This window comes from Molothrus aeneus, chromosome 2 (assembly GCF_037042795.1).
Source record: "Molothrus aeneus isolate 106 chromosome 2, BPBGC_Maene_1.0, whole genome shotgun sequence".
NCBI classification, from domain to species: domain Eukaryota; kingdom Metazoa; phylum Chordata; class Aves; order Passeriformes; family Icteridae; genus Molothrus; species Molothrus aeneus.
The window spans coordinates 14,638,678-14,656,266 of NC_089647.1; the positions used below are offsets into that span (position 1 = coordinate 14,638,678).

The window sequence follows — 17,589 nt, forward strand, 5'->3', positions numbered from 1 at the left end:
AAGTATCATTAATTGCACGGCACATGAACTACAATTAATTGTATATTACCATATGATTAATTATAGATAATTTTTAGTATACAAGTAGTTCTCTTGATTTATTTTAAAACCAAATCCAGCCACGTCACCTAATTATACAGTCAAATTTTGACAAAAAGATAGCTTTGCACAGTCTTGGAAAAGCTGTCACATGTAAACTAAAAATTAATAGCGACTTCTGATATAAAACAGGCATGTATAATCAAGAGAATTTTTACTGACAGGAAATGTAATTTCTGAAAATACAAAGGTCTCAACAATTCAGCCTTTCTTATTTAATGCTGATTGTGGGCTAGCCTGTAGCCACACAGTAAGCCCCTTCTACGTTTCCCTCAAAATATTTGTTTTGCTATACAGATTGATTGGTTTTGCACTGTTTTCTGGTTGGAAGCTGCTTACAGATTTAATCTGAAATTTCCTATAGGTACCTCTCCCACAGAAATAGCAACAGAGATTTGAATGTGCAAAAGCAAAGGTAATTGCCCATCAGATTGGAAACTGGAATTGTCTCATTGGTGAACTAAGTCACTTATACATACAAAGATGCACTTGAACAAGGGCTCAGTAAACCAGAGAGTAACATATGGAAAAGAGCAAGCCAGAAGCTTTGAAGCCCACTGTTGTGCAGGTTGACAGGCCCCCTGCCTGACCCATCACCTCCCATCAGGGGAGGGACATCCTTCCCTCCAGCCTGCACTGCCAACCCTACGGCCCTTGGTGAGACCTGCATGGTACTTAGGTCATCACAGAGAGAAATGTTCTATTGCCTTCTAATGTTTATAACCTAAATGGAGAATAAACAAGAGAGGGGGAAGTGCTCTGGTTTACTGTTTCATGACTGCTCTTTTTGAGGGAAGTGTGGTGCCAGTTCAGTCTAGGAAACGTGTCACTGCGGTCATTCATCCCTCTCCCGATGTTACCGTGCCTGTCTGCCATTTTCTGTAGAGCTCAGAGTAGCATTCCTTCGCCCCTGCTTTGGGGCAAAGGTACATTTTTAAACCAGCTTCTATTACTGGGCAATGGTCCCATCACTCCTGTTTGTGGGCCAGATACTCCTCCTGTGCCCCCCTATATCCATCACTTGTCCTTACAAGAAAAACCCACTGCATTTGGTTCTCAGCTGCAACACCTCAGCTGAGAAGATAGGGAAATGAAGTGCTGAGATGAGAAATTTAACAGGTTTTCTTGGGCTATTAATCCAAACACCGCTTCCCCTTCCTTGTGCTGCTGCCAAGTATAGCAATTAATGTCTACAGGAGGTGAACTATGGTATTTTAGCAGATATTAGGAGCAGGTAGGCAGCCTGCACTGCTGTAGTGGGTGGGTTTAGCTAAATGATTCATCAAAAAATTAAAAGCTGTCTTTTCTTCATATTTTAATTCTGTTGCTGAAAACTGAGGCAAAGATGAGTTACTTTTTGCAAACATGCAATTCAGTTTTACTTGATACCACCAATAATTTGTATGCAGTACAACATCAACAATGAGCTTTGCTTTGTTTAAGGAACTTACTCACTCTTCCTGTTACATACAGGTAGAGGTATTATAAAAGAAAGGCCTTATGGAATCAGGCCTTGCTCTGCTGAATTACCAGCTGGCCTGTTACTTCTTCTAAGTGCAGCTAGCTGAGTTCCCATGTGAAGAAATCTTAAGAATAAGAATCCGTTCACATAAAAACCTATACTTATAGAAAAAAAAAATTGCACCTGCAATAAACAAGAAATCTGTCCCCTGAGAATCAGATAAGAAGATATGTAAACAGTCCAAAATCAGGGAGATTTGATAGGCAGAATGGCAGTTACTAACCAATGAACTGAGTGGCAAGAAGACTACTAGCCAATTGGAGTAAAACATGAGGTCTGTGAAAACTGTATAAAAATGAGTTATGTGAATAAAGAATAGGCTTTTCTGCATAAAGAAACTGAGTCCCATCTGCTTACTAATGCAATGCTTCCCCCTCCAAAGACAAACTTTTGCCTTTAGCTTCAAGAAATTGGATACAATTAAAAAGGACAAGCCTTTGCAACAACTCAGGTTCATGAACAGTTCTTTTAGAGAGTTTTCAAACCATTCTACTCCAATAGTCAAATTTCTGTCATCCTGTGTTCTAAACCACAGATGTCAATATCTCTGTTCTCCAAAACCTTAGACATGAGAAATTACTTTCGAGATAATCAGGACAATGTAAGTCAACTTTCCCCATTCCAAGCTTCTTGTACTTATTCCAGCATGTCAGGGCAAACCCAGTTGCTTCTAACCAAGCAAGCACCACTCCCTGAAGGACAGGGCTATGGCAAAGCTTGTTGATTTGCTTTTAAATTAAATAGTTGAATACTGACAACGAACCAGTTACATTAAACATTGGCGCAGACTGTCTTATTTTTTCTTTGAAAAGCACAGACTTCAGCACCCTAGGAAATACAGTCTTTAAGTATGTGGACATTGATTTATACTGACTTTGTACAAAGTACTTCCATAAGCACTCATTTACCAAAATGCTGTAAGTAGAGCTCATTAGAATTTATGTGCAAACATCTTAGATATTTTTGATTATTACTTTTTACAGAGGGAAAGATAAAATATGGTTCTGAATGTCAATTTAAAATTTTCATTACCGTTTATTTCTACTGCTACTTGAAGAAAACCAATTTCAAATCAAAGTGAAACTATAATTTCTGTATTTCAAAATCTAACTCCATGCTTTTTTTTCCCTTATGGGACTTAAATTCTTAACAACATTTTCAATTGAGAAATTGGAAATAAAACATGGATTTCTAACAGGGAGAATAATTAAAGCTACATTTACATATTTCTATTACTGTAAATATCAAGTTTATTCAATATTTTTTCAGGATTTGAATATATTTACATCATCATGAGAACTAAGCTCATTTAATACTGGCAGTCAGCCCCAAATCTTAAATCAGAAATTAATTTTGAAGAAATCTGAGAAAAAACGGACCAAGAGGAGGAGTTAGATTACTAACTCTGACCTGTCTTGGAAGTTGGTTTCCCATGTCAAGTTTACACCTCTGAGAAACCTATTTACCTTAATGCTACAGAAGAAGGGTACCATCATGCTGACTTATAAATACTGCAAGGTCTTGATAAATATAACCATGGTAATGGAAAATATATTGTATTGATGAGCTTTTCTGTACTACCAGCCCTGCAAGTTTGAAGCTGATATAATCAAATACACACAACAAAATCATACTGAGGGTCTGAACGAGCCCATTAGCACTGGGGTGTGTTTGCTGTCCATTCAAACTGTGTCCTGAACACCTCTTAAATGAGGACCTCAAACAGTTGTTTAAGTGTATGGGACCAAATCTTTTATTTTACCACTTATATCTCGCTAAAGAACAGAGTAAGTAACCGATAAATCCAAGAGAGGCCAAAAAAAGTAAACCTCTGAAATGTATATGATGAGGTATATGCTCCCCTTCTTCAGGCATTAGTATATAAAACATCACAATTGGAGTAATTTTGGCTCTCATATTTTCAGGAATTGAGCTATAGTTTGAGGATATTAATATATATGTCCCTATATTAGTCTTTGTTTTTCAAACTAGCTGAGAAAAACTAGGCAAGAGCAAATGCACAGTTTTCCTTTCAGTTGTACTCTTTGTGTTCTAAAAAGGCACAATTGTTTTTACTCAATGAATCAATCAAAAGGGAATATGTGAAGATAATTTCACTGAAACAAAACTTCCTCATTCTGAATATATGGTTGGAAGAGGCAACCAAATTTTAATTTGTGTATTCAAAGACAAGAGCTAATTTCAGAAGAGGCTTTTGGAATTAGGAGAAGACAGCTGTGAAGCTGGCACATGCACTGAGCCTAAAGTTGGTGCACAAGCCACACAATTGCTAAAATGCTTTTTTATAGAGAGAAGTTAAAAAAGCCAAATTATGACTTCTCAATGCAATACTGAGGACAGTTCCTCTAAAGCTGTTAAATACCCTTAATTGTAATTTCCATCCTGTGTAACCAAGATGAAATTCTCTCTATAATGTTTATTCTTAAGCTACTGCAAGGGCATATTTAGAATATTAAAAAAAATTAATGGTATACTTGGCTAGAATACAAAGCCTTATAGTTCTGAAGCGGAACAAATATGTGAAAATGTATTTTTTATTTCTTGTGCACAACAGAACTATATTTGGAACTAAAGTGCCATAAAGTTACCACTGATAGCCAGAAAGCAAACAAAAAACCCAGCCTGACTTTAAATCTAGGCTAATACAGTTTAATGAATTTATGTGTTTTAGAAAAGGTAATCTTTCCACATAACATCACAATTCTGCTAACATGGCATGACAGTGGGTATTAGGATTAGCTTGGAAGTGCATTCCAGTCTTTTTACACAGCAAAATCTTCAGAAAAAAAAATTGCAATTAATTACTGCTTCAGTATAATAATATGACATCTTCTCTAGGGAAACAGATTCTTGGTAATTTTTTCTGGCAGGATATATTTCAAATGAAACTACTCTCCATCTTCCAATTTACATAAAATAACACTATTAGTGTATTTAGTATTTCAGTACTTTTGCCCTCGACCCAAAAAGGTAGTACTGTATTGATCCTGATCAACAAGATCAACAGATTACAAAAAATATTTCCTCCAATTACAACATATAATAAGGTATTATATTATGGGAGAATAGCTGTGCTTTAAATTAAAATGTCTAATTAAAAGCAATAAAATGCAAATCCATTAAGTTAATTTTATCAGCTCTCATTCCTAAATTACATTAGATGATCATTCTGAATGAAGATCTCATAGCAAAAAACCCCAGTGGATTTATATGAATGTGTACTATTTATACAGCAACCAATCATGTTTTCTTGACATGAAATGCCATCACACATCATCCCTCTCCAAATAAAGCATACTGCATAGCCTTGAAGGCAAGGAAGAAGAGCAGGGAACCACTACTGCATTACAAAGATGATAACTTTTCAAAGATGAAAAGTTGCTCTGGTAAGCTGTGGATGCCCCATCCCTCAGTGTTCAAGGGCAGGATGGGCAAGCCTTGGAGCAACCTGGTCTAGAGTGAGGCATCTCTGCCCATGGCAGTGGGTTGGAACTGGATTCCAAATATTTAAGGTTCTTTCTAAACCAGGCCATGGTTGATACTATAAAAGTGGGGCAAACTATATGATACTATAAAAGTGGGGCAAACCTATGGAGTGTGGAAAAAAAAAACCAACACAGTTAATGTAGCATACACTACTAATATTGTCACCAAATTCCCAGCTGACAGGTCTTGCAATCAGGGTTAATCTCTCTTGATTTACAATATATAGGAGGAGTCACTGAATGGATTTTAAGTCTTTCAGTTAAAAATCTTCAGCAGAAAACCACTCATGATGGATCAATGACACTAAGACCTACCATACCAACATCAGGCCACTTTCCTCTTGCTAGGAAACTGACATATGGTCTCTCACTTGTAACTCCAGACAGTAAATACAGTCAAAATGTCACACAAAGCAGCACTGCTTAGATTGTTTCCTAACTACCTAAAGAAATCCAGCTGAACTAGAGAAAGCGAAACCAACTCATAAAGGGCAATATTACACTGCTGGAGGATGCAGGTGAGGCTTATGCTGCTGATTCCCCCACGTCTGTTGGCAGGTGTGCAGAGAAGCTGCACATGTTTTGATCCAGGCTGCTGGGCTGACCTTGCTGCTCTCCTGTAAAGGGATCTGACTGACTATGATGACAGGCCTTTGATGCTGTCTCCCACAGCACACTCCTGGAAAAGCTGGCAGCCCAGGGCTTGGACAGGAGCACTCTGTGCTGGGTTAGGAACTGGCTGGATGGCCGGGCCCAGAGAGTGCTGGTGAACGGTGCCACATCCAGCTGGGGGCAGCCAGCAGGGGTGTGCTGGGACCAGCTCTGTTCAATATCTTTATTGATGACGAGGGGATTGTGTCTTTCATTAGTAAATGTGCTGATGACACTAAGCTGGGAGAGTGTGTCAATCTGTTGGAAGGAAGGAGGGCTCTGCAGAGAGACCTGGATCGGTTGGATGGATGGGCAGAGTCCAATAAGATGAAGTTTACTAAGTCCAAGTACCGAGTCCTGCATTTTGGCCACAATAACCCCCTGCAGCATTACAGGCTGGGGACAGAGTGGCTGGACAGTGCCCAGGCAGAAAGGGACCTGGGGGTACTGACATGAACATGAGCCAGCCGTGTGCCCTGCTGGCCAAGAAGGCCAATGGCTCCTGGCCAGTGTCAGGAACAGTGTGGCCAGCAGGAGCAGGGAGGTCATCCTTCCCCTGGACTGGGCACTGGTGGGGCCACACCCTGAGTGCTGTGTCCAGTTCTGGCCCCTCAGTTTGGGAAGGACCTTGAGATGCTTGAGCGCATCCAGAGGAGGCAACGAGGCTGGTGAGGGGCTGGGAACACAAACCCTGTGAGGAGGGACTGAGGGAGCTGGGGGTGTTCAGCCTGGAGAAAAGGAGACTCAGAGGTGACCTTATCACTCTCTACAACTTCCTGAAAGGTGGCTGCAGCCAGGTGGGGGTTGGTCTCTTTTGCCAGGCAACAACTGACAGAATGAGAGGTCACAGTCTTTAGATGAGCTAAGGGAAATTTAGGCTGGATATTAGGAGAAAGTTTTTTATGGGAAGAGTGATAAAGTACTGGAATGACCTGCCTGGGGAGGTGGTGGAGTCACCATCCCTGGATGGGTTTAAAAAAAGACTGGATGTGGCACTCGGTGCCATGGTTTAGTTGAGGTGGTGTTAGGGCATGGGTTGGACTCGATGATCTAGAAGGTCTCTTCCAACCTCGTGATTCTGTGATTCTGATGGGAAGCACTAAGCCAAAACTGCTTATTCTTCGTTGTATGCCAAGAGAGATTGGTGTATGCCAAGACTGATTTTTCTTGTCACCTCCAGTGTCCTTCTGCTGTCCTGTGCAGAAGGACAGCAGAAACAAACACCCAAACAACTGCACATGATGGGGGAAGCAGTGCTCCTGCTTGCCTCCACCACATGCTGGAAAAATCTCCAGGAACCTGGATCCTCGGGAGCAGCTCTGCGACACCCATAACACCATGGCAATGACTGCAGACATTAAACCACTCCCTTACCTAAATCCGGGCCATCAGAGTCACTTTCCTTGCTCCACATAGAGACAAAAATCAAGAGCAGGCTCATAAATGAGTCATATTTTCTTCATCACAAATTCAATGCCAACATCTCCCCATGACCAGAGGTGAAAAATGTGTATTTCACACTAATTTCACCATCTGAATCTCTGTAATCTCAGACCCACAATCATCTGGATTTAACATCTGAAGCCCAGCAAGAGCATACCCAAAAGTTTAAACTGGGTCTGCTGCTATACACCATATGAATTCAGAGTAAAGATCATCTCTCACAAAAGGTAGGAAAGTGAATAGTGGCAAATACTGCCCTATGGAAAGTTTATTAACATTTTTGAATAAACACATAGAAATGTGGTTGCTGCAGAATGAAAATACTATCCTCCTGCCAACGGACCTTTTTCATTCTCTAGGAAAGATTAATTTCCTTTTCACTGAAAATAAGTTTGTAAGTGGTTCTATTATTACTATTTTGGTCACAATTCATTAAAATATGCACAGAAATAAAACTGCCTGAAAAATTGATTCTACAATAGCTCAAGTATCTTTAAAGTATAAAACTGCATTTACACTTTTTAATTATTTATGGCTGATGGCAGCCATTCCACTGATTTGGAAGAGAAAGGGCTCAGTACCAGCCCACAATTAGATCCTAAATTATGGCTTTACAACAGTTGTCCATTTGAAAAGCAGCTCCTCTTAAAACTGTGTTCTTTAAAGCTAAAGACATAATATTAGTTACAGCTTCATAAAACTGGGTGTAAAGGGCTGTGAAGAACATCCTAGGATGTTTTATAACTAGTGCTTGGGCAAGGCAGCCTGGAACAGAGCTCAGTCGACATCAATGAAGCTCTGACACTTCAATCCTTTTAGAGAGGCTTTCAGGGTATCTCCATAGTGAAGACCACTTTTTAATACATAAGTTCTCAACAAGGTCCCTCTGCCTCTTTCATTTACAATGACACTGCCATTTACAATGACACTTGCATCAGCAAGATGGCTCACCACACAAGTTCCTATGCTGGATCTGCTGCCTGCACCAGGAGGACAGGGACCCTGTAGGAAGCTTTCTCTTGTGTGTAGGAAGGGAAACAAAAGCAAGAATCAAGGCTATGTCATTTGGACACTTCTACTTGAATAAATAAGCAAGCACTTCGCATAGTGCAGCTCTGTCAGATAGCACTCACTCTCCAGGACAGTCCCTACACCATGTGTGCCCCAGCAAGGCTGAAGGTCAGGAAGCCCAAAGGCTTCTGGCAGAACTGTGCTGAAAACTTGTATTGGTAACAGATTGTCCTCATCACACTTGAACCAATGCATATTTTCCTCACAGTCACACAAGGTGGGAAATATTAGACTTAGGAAAAACAACATGTGAGCATTTCATGATCAGCAAATATATACATTTCTAAAGGGCTTCTGAAAGGTTGTTTCAATAGTTTACCTCATCTTTTATATGTTATGTTTTATATTCAGGTGATTGTATGCTACTTTCCTGAAAGCTATAAATCTTAACCTCTTTGAAACATCACCCTCAGTAAAGAAACATTTCTACCAAATTTGTCCTCATTTCCACTCATCCAAAATCTCATTAAAGTCAAGTGTACTTTTTCTTTTTTCTTTCCCTTTCAATATTCATTTACCAGTGAGAACATGGCATTTTATCCCCAGGGGGTAAAAGCTCACATATGGAAATATGTTTAATTGGTTTAAAGATATAAACTCCTCCTACCCCCTCCTCACTGAAAGGGCTCTCCAACAACTGAGCAAAACACTCAATAGCTATATAAGACAGAAACACACAAGACTAAGTTGCCAGCCTTAGAAAGAAACATTTGCTGGTGATTTTAGCAAAGCTTTAGTGCTCCATGTAGACTGAACAGAGAAATATAAGCAAGTAACTCTGCTTTTCCCAAAGCATCCCCTGGGCATGCTTCTGTAGCCTGGTGTGATAAACTGCAGCCAGCACACTCTCCTCTGACAAACACTGGAACCAAGGCTCAAGAGGAAGGGCCACTGCCACATGCAAAATGTGGGACTCCAATCCACTGGAGTCCCAAGAATACCCAGAGGCAGGGGATAGGGAAGCATGGGGAGACAGGCCAGATATTTTCTCCCTCATTTCACAATAGCCCCTATTTCTATCATTTTCCCTCTGCCTCCTGCATTTCACAACTCCTTTCTTTTCAAATGTAGTCTTTAATCCCATTTTTAATACCATCTGCAGCATTTATCAGCAAAGATGTAAGCATTGTAGAAGAATTGGGATCTATTTTACTTAGATTTACACCACACTGAACTGTATTATTAAAATAGAAAAATAAGGATAATTAATTCCAATATGCATTGTAGGAGAAATGAGGCATTTTAAAAAACTATGTTGCTATGCTGACCATGAACTAGTGTAAAATTCAAATTTTAAAATGCCTCTGTTAAGATTTTAAAATGCCTCTGTTAAGAACTAAAACATATAACAAAAATTAAATTTTAGAAAAGAAGAGCTCTTTCTCACTCCATGTACTCTATTTTTTCCTATTTCTTTCTTCCCCACACATTAAAACTCATTAGTTTAGGTTCATTTTTCTGCATAGTTATTTTAAATTTGTCTAACTTTACTGAATTACTAATTCATGGAGAAACATAACAAACAAGTATCTAACAGAATCACACAAAATGACTCATCACTGCTGTTAATATGAGGGACCAAACCAGCTCATGATACCTCCTGCTTGGAACTGATACTTCATATCCTTCTGAAACTCATGTGCACGATAAACCATACACACTTTCCTGTCCTATTTGCTACATAGGACAGTTGAATTTTATTTAATGCTACTTTAAAATAAAATCAACTCTTCTGTTTCTGAACAAGAAATGTTGTGAACAACACACACAACAAACACAATTCAAGGACAGATGTCCCTACAGCATCCACGCACCAGGAGGACTGGAGGTCAGAAAATCCAAAGGGTTGTGGCAGAACTAACCCCACAGAAAATTTGTAATGGGAAAGGGAAAGGTGAGGGGATTAAACACGTAAATTACAGGAGCCAAAAAGCACAACAACACTGCAGCTTTGGGTATTTTGCTGTTTGGAACATTTTTTTGTTGTAAGGTGCAAATATGCAAAGCAGCCCCAAGCCTGATGAACTTACCTCTGACAACCTCTTCCACAGACTCTGTAGTTGTGGTGGTAGTGGTTGCAATACTGGTAGTTCTTTCAGTTGCCTCCTCATACTCTTCTCCTGTCTCTTCAATTTCATCGCCATCATCGTCGTCGTCATCAGCATCTTCATCTTCCACAACAGTTAGCTCCTCATCTTCCTCTGCTTGTTCTTCTACTGCCTTATCATCGCTAAATTAAAAAAATTATCACATGTGTCAGCAACAAAATTAATTCAAGGTCATATGAGAGAACATTTTATTTGAAATCTCTGTAAGGAAAACAGTTACCTGTTTCTTAATCTCCCTCCCTTCCCTTTAAATAGAAAAGAAAAAACCTGGGGCTCTGGAATGTCCCAAAAAGTAAGAAATACTTAAGAAATGTCTGAAGAAAAAAAAAAAGGCCAACATTAGCATCCCATATTTTGATAGCTGAATAATACTGTAAACATGCTCACTCCATTATACCATCAACCAAATTTTATTTTGAAAGATCAACTTTGCACAAAATGCACTCAGTTGATGTGAAAGAAGCAAGAAAGTTCCTAGTTCCTCAGGAACTTTTCTGCCTCTCTCAGGAGACAGCTTATCTAGAGGTTCCCTGCATGCCTTTCATAGAGGGCTACCAAGTGTTGAACTGACCTCGAATTACTGACTGCAGAGTTTCTCCTTCTGCTGTTACAAGTGCTATGTGAAAGGAAAGGACACTTCCACAGGACAACAGGAGGAAATACTGAAGTTGACTAGTCAATGCATTTGGTGGATTAAACGTCAAGAATCTTCTGGGATAATTTTTAGTTCTGTTCTGAGTGATACAGACAACAGGTCAAAAAACGTATGTTCAGCTACTGCTACTGTTGCCTTCAAAATATTTCTTGAACTTAACGCTCTGTTGTCACAAGGTTTCAGGTTTGTTTCTGATCTTCTACTTGAAATTTACTACTAATGAATAAATGATCTTTAAATATGTAAATACGTAGTGATTTTCTGTCAACTTCGAGCACAAGTGGGTGTGAATCTTTCTCATGGCATCACATATGGCTGAACAGCCTTCTAGGTGAAGTTAACAACTTCTCCAACTCATTTCAGAGACCAAGCCTTTAATATTTCATTTTATATTATGTTGCCTACTACAACTTTGAAAGCGACCTTGGCAAAACAGAAGACAGTATGATTCCTTTTTAACAGGGCATTAAGAAGTTAAAACATGCTGATAAAGTTTTCATATGCCACAAACCTGACTCTACTAGGAGTTAAGCCTCTATACAAACAAAAATGATTTCCCTGTTCCCTTCTCCCCAAAATACCTGGCCTCCAGAAACACAAGAGAGACTTCAAATAATACTGCAGCATTCCCCTGGGGGAAATCCAGGTATGTTTTATGAATAGATGTGGTTAAAGCCACCTTGCAGAAGAGTCTGCATGAAAGATGACTTGTTTCCATTTACACAGGAGAAAAAGTTAAAAATGGCCACAAACCCACTTGGTTCCTCTTGAAATTTTTCTTGATTTCTAAAAACTGGCTTGGAAATTTCACCATCTCCACTGTATCATTCATCTGCAATGACATCATTGTGTGGAGGAATACGGCAATGGAAGTATTTGAGAAAGGAGAGAGGATCATCCAGATTCTGCTGGAAGCCAGCTTTACCAACAAGAAGAGCAAAGTCAGGGGACCTGCCTGAAAGATCCAGTTCCTGGGAGTAAAGTGGCAAGATGGATGGCGTCAGATTCCCACTGAAGTTATCAACAGGATCACCACAATGTCTCCACCAACGAGCAAGAAGGAAACACAAGCTTTCCTAGGCACCATAGGTTTTTTGGGAATGCACATTCCTGCGTATGGCCAAATCGTGAGCCCTCTCAACCTGGTTACCCACAAGAGGAATGATTTCCACTGGGGCCCTGAGCAGCAACAAGCCTTCACCAAGATCAAGCAGGAGATCGTTCATGTGGCTGCCCTTGGCCCAGTCAGGACAGGACCAGAGGTGAGGAACGTGCTTTACTCTGCAGCTGGGAACCATGGCTGGTCCTGGAGCCTTTGGCAGCAGGTGCCTGGGGAGACTCGAGGCTGACCACTGGGATTCTGGAGCTGAAGGTACAGAGGGTCTGAAGCCAATGACACTCCCACAGAGAAGGAAATCTTGGCTGCCTATGAAGGAGTCCAGGCTGCCTCAGAGGTGACTGGCACAGAAGCACAACTCCTCCTGGGATCCCAACTACCAGTGCTGAGGTGGATGTTTAAAGGAAAGGTGCCGTCTACCCACCATGCCACCAATGCCACATGGAGCAAATGTATTGCTCTTATAACTCAGCACTCCCATATTAAAAACCCAAATCGCCCTGGGGTTTTGGAAATAATTACACACTGGCTGGAAGGTGAAAACGTTGGTCTTACTGATAAAGAAGAGCAGAAACAAATGATGCATGCTGAAAAAGCTCTACCAACTACTGTACAACCAACTACCAGCAGAAGAAAAACTCTTTTCCCTGACAGTTCCTGTTGCATCCTAGGGATGAACCAGAAGTGAAGAGCAGCCATATGGAGCCCCACACGACACGTTGAAGAAGCTACTGAAGGAGAGGGTGGATCAAGTCAACTTGCTGAACTCTAAGCCATTCAGCTGGCCCTGGACATTGCTTAAAGAAAGTGGCCAAAGCTCTACCTTTATACTGATCTGTGGGTGGTAGCCAATGCTCTGTGGGGCTGGCTGGAAAGGTGGAAAAAAGCCACTACTGGCAGCATAGAAGAAAACCAATCTGGGCTGCTGATGAGTAAAAAGACATTGCCACTTGGATAGAGACTTGCCACATTCACCTGCCACCTGTGAAAGTCTATCATGTAGATGCCCGTGTCCCCAGGAGTTGGGCTAATAAAGAATATTGAAACGACAAGCAGACGGACCAGGCTGTGAAAATAAAGGTGTCAAAGATAGATTTAGATTTGCAACACAAAGAATTATTCCTAGCTCGATGGGCCCATGATGCCTCAGATCATCAGGACAGAAATGTAATGAAATAAGTAGGCATGAGAGTGAAGAGAAGATCTAACCATAGACAATATTTCTTAGGTTATCCATGACTGTAAGACATGTGCTGCGATCAAGCAGGCCGAGCAGGTAAAACCTCTGTGGTATGGTGGGCAGTGGTCCAAATATAAGTATAGGAAGGCCTTGCAGATTGACTATATCACACTGCCTCAAACTGCCAAAGGAAGCGCTGTGTGCTCACAACAGCAGAAACCACCGCTGGAGGGTTGGAAACCTACCCTGTGCCTCATGCCACTGTCTGGAGCACCATCCTGGGCCTTAAAAAGCAAATCCTTTGGAAGCATGGTACCCCTGAGAGAACTGAGTCTGACAACAGGACTTATATCAAGAATAGCCTTATAAACACCTAGAGAACATAGCATTAAGTGGGTGTATCCTATTCCATATCATGCACCAGTGGCTGGGAAAGTTGAACAATGAAATGAACTTACTAAAACCACCTTGAAGGCACTGAGTAAGAGGAGCCTCAAGGACTGGGAGATTAATTAACAAAGGCCACATAGTTAGTGAACACCTCAAGTTCCAACAACCAAGCAGGCCCTGCCCAATCTGAGCCCTTGCAAACAACAGATGGAGATAAAGTTCCACTGGTACAGAAGGAGTACACTGAAAACAACTGTTTGGGTTAATTCTGCCTCCAGCAAGGACAATCCCATCCGTGGAGCTGTCTTCGCTCATGGACCAGGTTGCACCTGGTGGGCGATGCAAAAGAATGGAGGGACCCGATGCATACCTTAAGAGGACCTTATTTTAAAAGGTACTACCCATGACACTGTGCCTGTATCCATATCTGCTTATAGATACATATACAACTAAGGTAGTGCACGTGTGTATATAATTTAAAAGTTTAAATTTAATGTACCATGTTGGTACAGGAAAAAATTTGGGGTGGATAATGTTGGGGGGTTAGGTTTCTTTCCTTCTGTTGCTTTTTAAGTATAGATTTTTTTCCTATAAATTGCTAAGAAACACAACAGAGTACTTAAAAAAAAAAAAAAAAAACCAAAACAAAAGAAGTGGCCAAACTTAGGAGAAGGCATCCAATTGCACTTCTCTTATCTGAGAGTTTCTCTCTGAAAGACAGAAGATGGGGCTAAGACAACTGCTAGTTCTTGCTCTTGGCTTCAGAGGAGGATGGTTGGAGCTGCTGCTTGAAAAATTCACTGCTGCGGCCAGAGCCCAGCCTGGAGCTGGTTCTTCTGCCGTGGGGTGAGTTTCTGCTTGTGAGAGCAGCCACTGAGACCTTATTATCACCTACCTCACTAAAAGAGGGACCTATCACCATCTGCTCAGGTGCCTGTGATCCTGAGCTCGCCTCTCCCTGCCCTGCTGGGAGCCTGGCTGCCACCACCACACCCCTGCTGCTTCTTCAGCACTGCTCTGACTTTGATGCTGGTGTGTAGCCCCTCACCCCCTGCCTGACATCCTGCCGGCCCAGCTTGCTGCTTCCCAGTGTCCTGCTGAGGCACCGGCATCAACTGCCCCAGGGAGATGATGAAGCAAAAGCTTCTCTTCCACAGCAGCCGCAGGGGAATCACCGCACCCGCCCTGCCCACCGGGAGCCAGGAGCACCCCTGCCAGCTCTGACCATCACTGCACCAAAGAGCAAAGTGACTGCAGCTGAGAAGGCTGCTGCTGGGTTTCTGGTTCTGTTTGTTGTTAATGCTGTGGTTGTTATTGTTGTTTATTTGCTTTATTATACATACTAAAAAAACCCTGCTATTCCTATTCTCATATCTTTTCCTGAGAGCCTCCTTAATTTCAAAAATTCAGAGAGAAGGGGTTTACATTTTCCATTTCAAGGGAGGCTCCTGCCTTCCTTAGCAGACACCTGCCTTTCAAACCAAGACAACAGAGAAAACCTGGAAGTTTCCAGCTTGGCCATCACTCCTAAAGACGTTCAGTTTTGGACATCAAGGACACCAAGTCTTCCAGCTAGTTCCCACACACAGGCAGGAGGGCCACCAGGCTGTGCTGAGTTGCAAGAGCAGCCAGAGCTTGCAGGTCACTTGACTGAGCTGTAGCTATTCAGGGATAGGGCTGCAGTTATACTGAAAGGCAGCACCTACTGTCCCTAAGGCAGACTTCAAGGTAAATTTTAATTAAAGGTGATGATAGCAACAAGGAGCTCCACTGCTTAAAAATGCTTGTGACCTCTTTGTCAGAGTTAAAAACTATTTCAGGATGAGCATGACAAGACAATTTCAAAAGCACATGTGGATTCTGCCTCTTGGCCTCATGAATAAAAAGGGTACATATATCACCAAAATGCACCCTCCCACCTTCCTCCAAGTACTGCCAACAAGTCACATCCTTTTACATCCAGACCCAGGTGGTGGTCAGATATTGGGTGGGAAGGACACCCAACTATGAGGCACTGCAGCCCAAGCTACCTCCACATCCCCTCTAATAGTGTGGCTACAACATGCAGCTGAGCTTTTCTTCCCCCTGTGGAGAAGAAAACAGCCTTGACAAAGCAAAAAAAAAAAAAAATACAGTGCCTCAGGGACAACTGTTGGAGGTGAAAACACAACAGTCTGAAAAAGGGCATTTATTAACTGAATGGCTGCAATGTGCTTCCCCTACACACTGAGAACCACAAATGCAAGTATTTTAAAATTTTAATCTGATAGTTTGGGATATAAAATCTCAAAATAGATCACCCACATTTGCTGGATTCTGCTCTATCATAGTTTTGAGAAACAAGAATATAATCATCTGCTTTTCAGCTTGTCACCTCCACCTCAAACATGTCACCTTCACTTTGACTTGGGAACCCATGTGAGGTGACAAATGTAGACTTGAGTAAGCACTTTAAACAGATGTGCTTTAATAGCAGAGAATACTGGCAATTTAGCATTAGCAAAGTGTTCTCCTACCTTACACTTCCTTTCTCCTTCACAATCAGTTTAAGACTAAGGCATATATGTATCGATAGCCACACAAACATATGCTCAGATATGAATAAATATACACACACAAAATATTTTAATTATCACATACTGCCATGTAAGATTTTTTTAAAAATATATACATATATATAACTAAAATTCAAGAGTATTTCTAGCTGCAATACACACAGCTTAAATGTACTTGGCTTAAGAGGCAGCAAGAAATGGGTGAGTCATTCTAAAAGAACTACCAATTACTTGGCTCTTCATCTGCAGATGAAGGACAAGTGCCCCATAGAAGGGCACTTTCATTTTCCTTTTGCAAGCACTTCTGAGGGAGGGGAGGGTAAAAAAAAAAATCAGTATTTGCTTGGAATTTCAGAAATGGATTGAAATGCAATTACATCTCCCATTCCTAGAGAAGACAAAGTTCATGAAATTATTCTTGAACTCATCTCTTCAGATATTAAACTGCCTTATGAGGAAGAAAACTGACTACAATAGTAAATTAAAATGTTCAGTGAAAAACACAAAGAAGACAGAAATACAGCAGATATTTGTCTTACGAACAAGTACTCTATACCCCTGTAAGCTCTTTTATTTAAAATATTTTGGCATCTTTGATCTTGTATGTATAAGACATGTACTTTATATATAGGTGTATAAATATAATAAATATGTTACCTATATATTTAATAGATATTTAAGATAGATGGATAGATCTTTCTTGTGTTAATATATTTTTATATAATGAAAAAACCAAACATTTCCATGAGAACAAAGTCTGCACTCATTTCTTAGGATAAGAGAACATTTAAACACCCAATCAAAATCTAAATTAAATATACAGAAATGACACAGCAAAAGCCCAAAAGCAGCTTTACAAATCCTACTGAAAGGGTTATAAATTGTGACACTGACAGTTGTTAGGACTACAAATCAGAAGAAAGTCCAAAGATATCAATATGGAATATGCAAAGTTCTTTGATGTAGGCTTTTGCACCAAACAGTCTGACCATTAACTCCTGTTTATGACAGAAAATTGGAAATTACCATTGGGAAGTATTTATTTTAAACTTATTCCATTATTCACAAAGGACTCTACCTTGCAGCACTTACCAATGCTTTGTCAGGAAAGATTTAGTTGCCCACCATTATATATGTTCTCATTATTCTAGGTCTTAATGACACCTAGAACTGCATCAAATTACAGCAATTCAGTCTCTGTCCTTCATCTCTGCACTGTTCTTTGAATTGTTTCCATCTAAATTATTAGCAAGTCCAAACATAACACAATTCAGACCTATAAACTTTCAGCA

At 40.6% G+C, this 17,589-nt stretch overlaps 1 protein-coding gene across 4 annotated transcripts in view; it reads right to left on the reverse strand.

Annotated features, from left to right (window-relative positions):
• APP (amyloid beta precursor protein) overlaps positions 1-17,589 on the reverse strand; it is a 199,095-nt gene that overhangs the window by 73,115 nt on the left and 108,391 nt on the right. For all 4 annotated transcript variants that reach the window (XM_066571952.1, XM_066571954.1, XM_066571951.1 and 1 more), the window contains exon 6: positions 10,323-10,522. In XM_066571952.1, the coding sequence (XP_066428049.1) occupies positions 10,323-10,522 (200 nt within the window). The remainder of the gene's footprint in view (positions 1-10,322; positions 10,523-17,589) is intronic.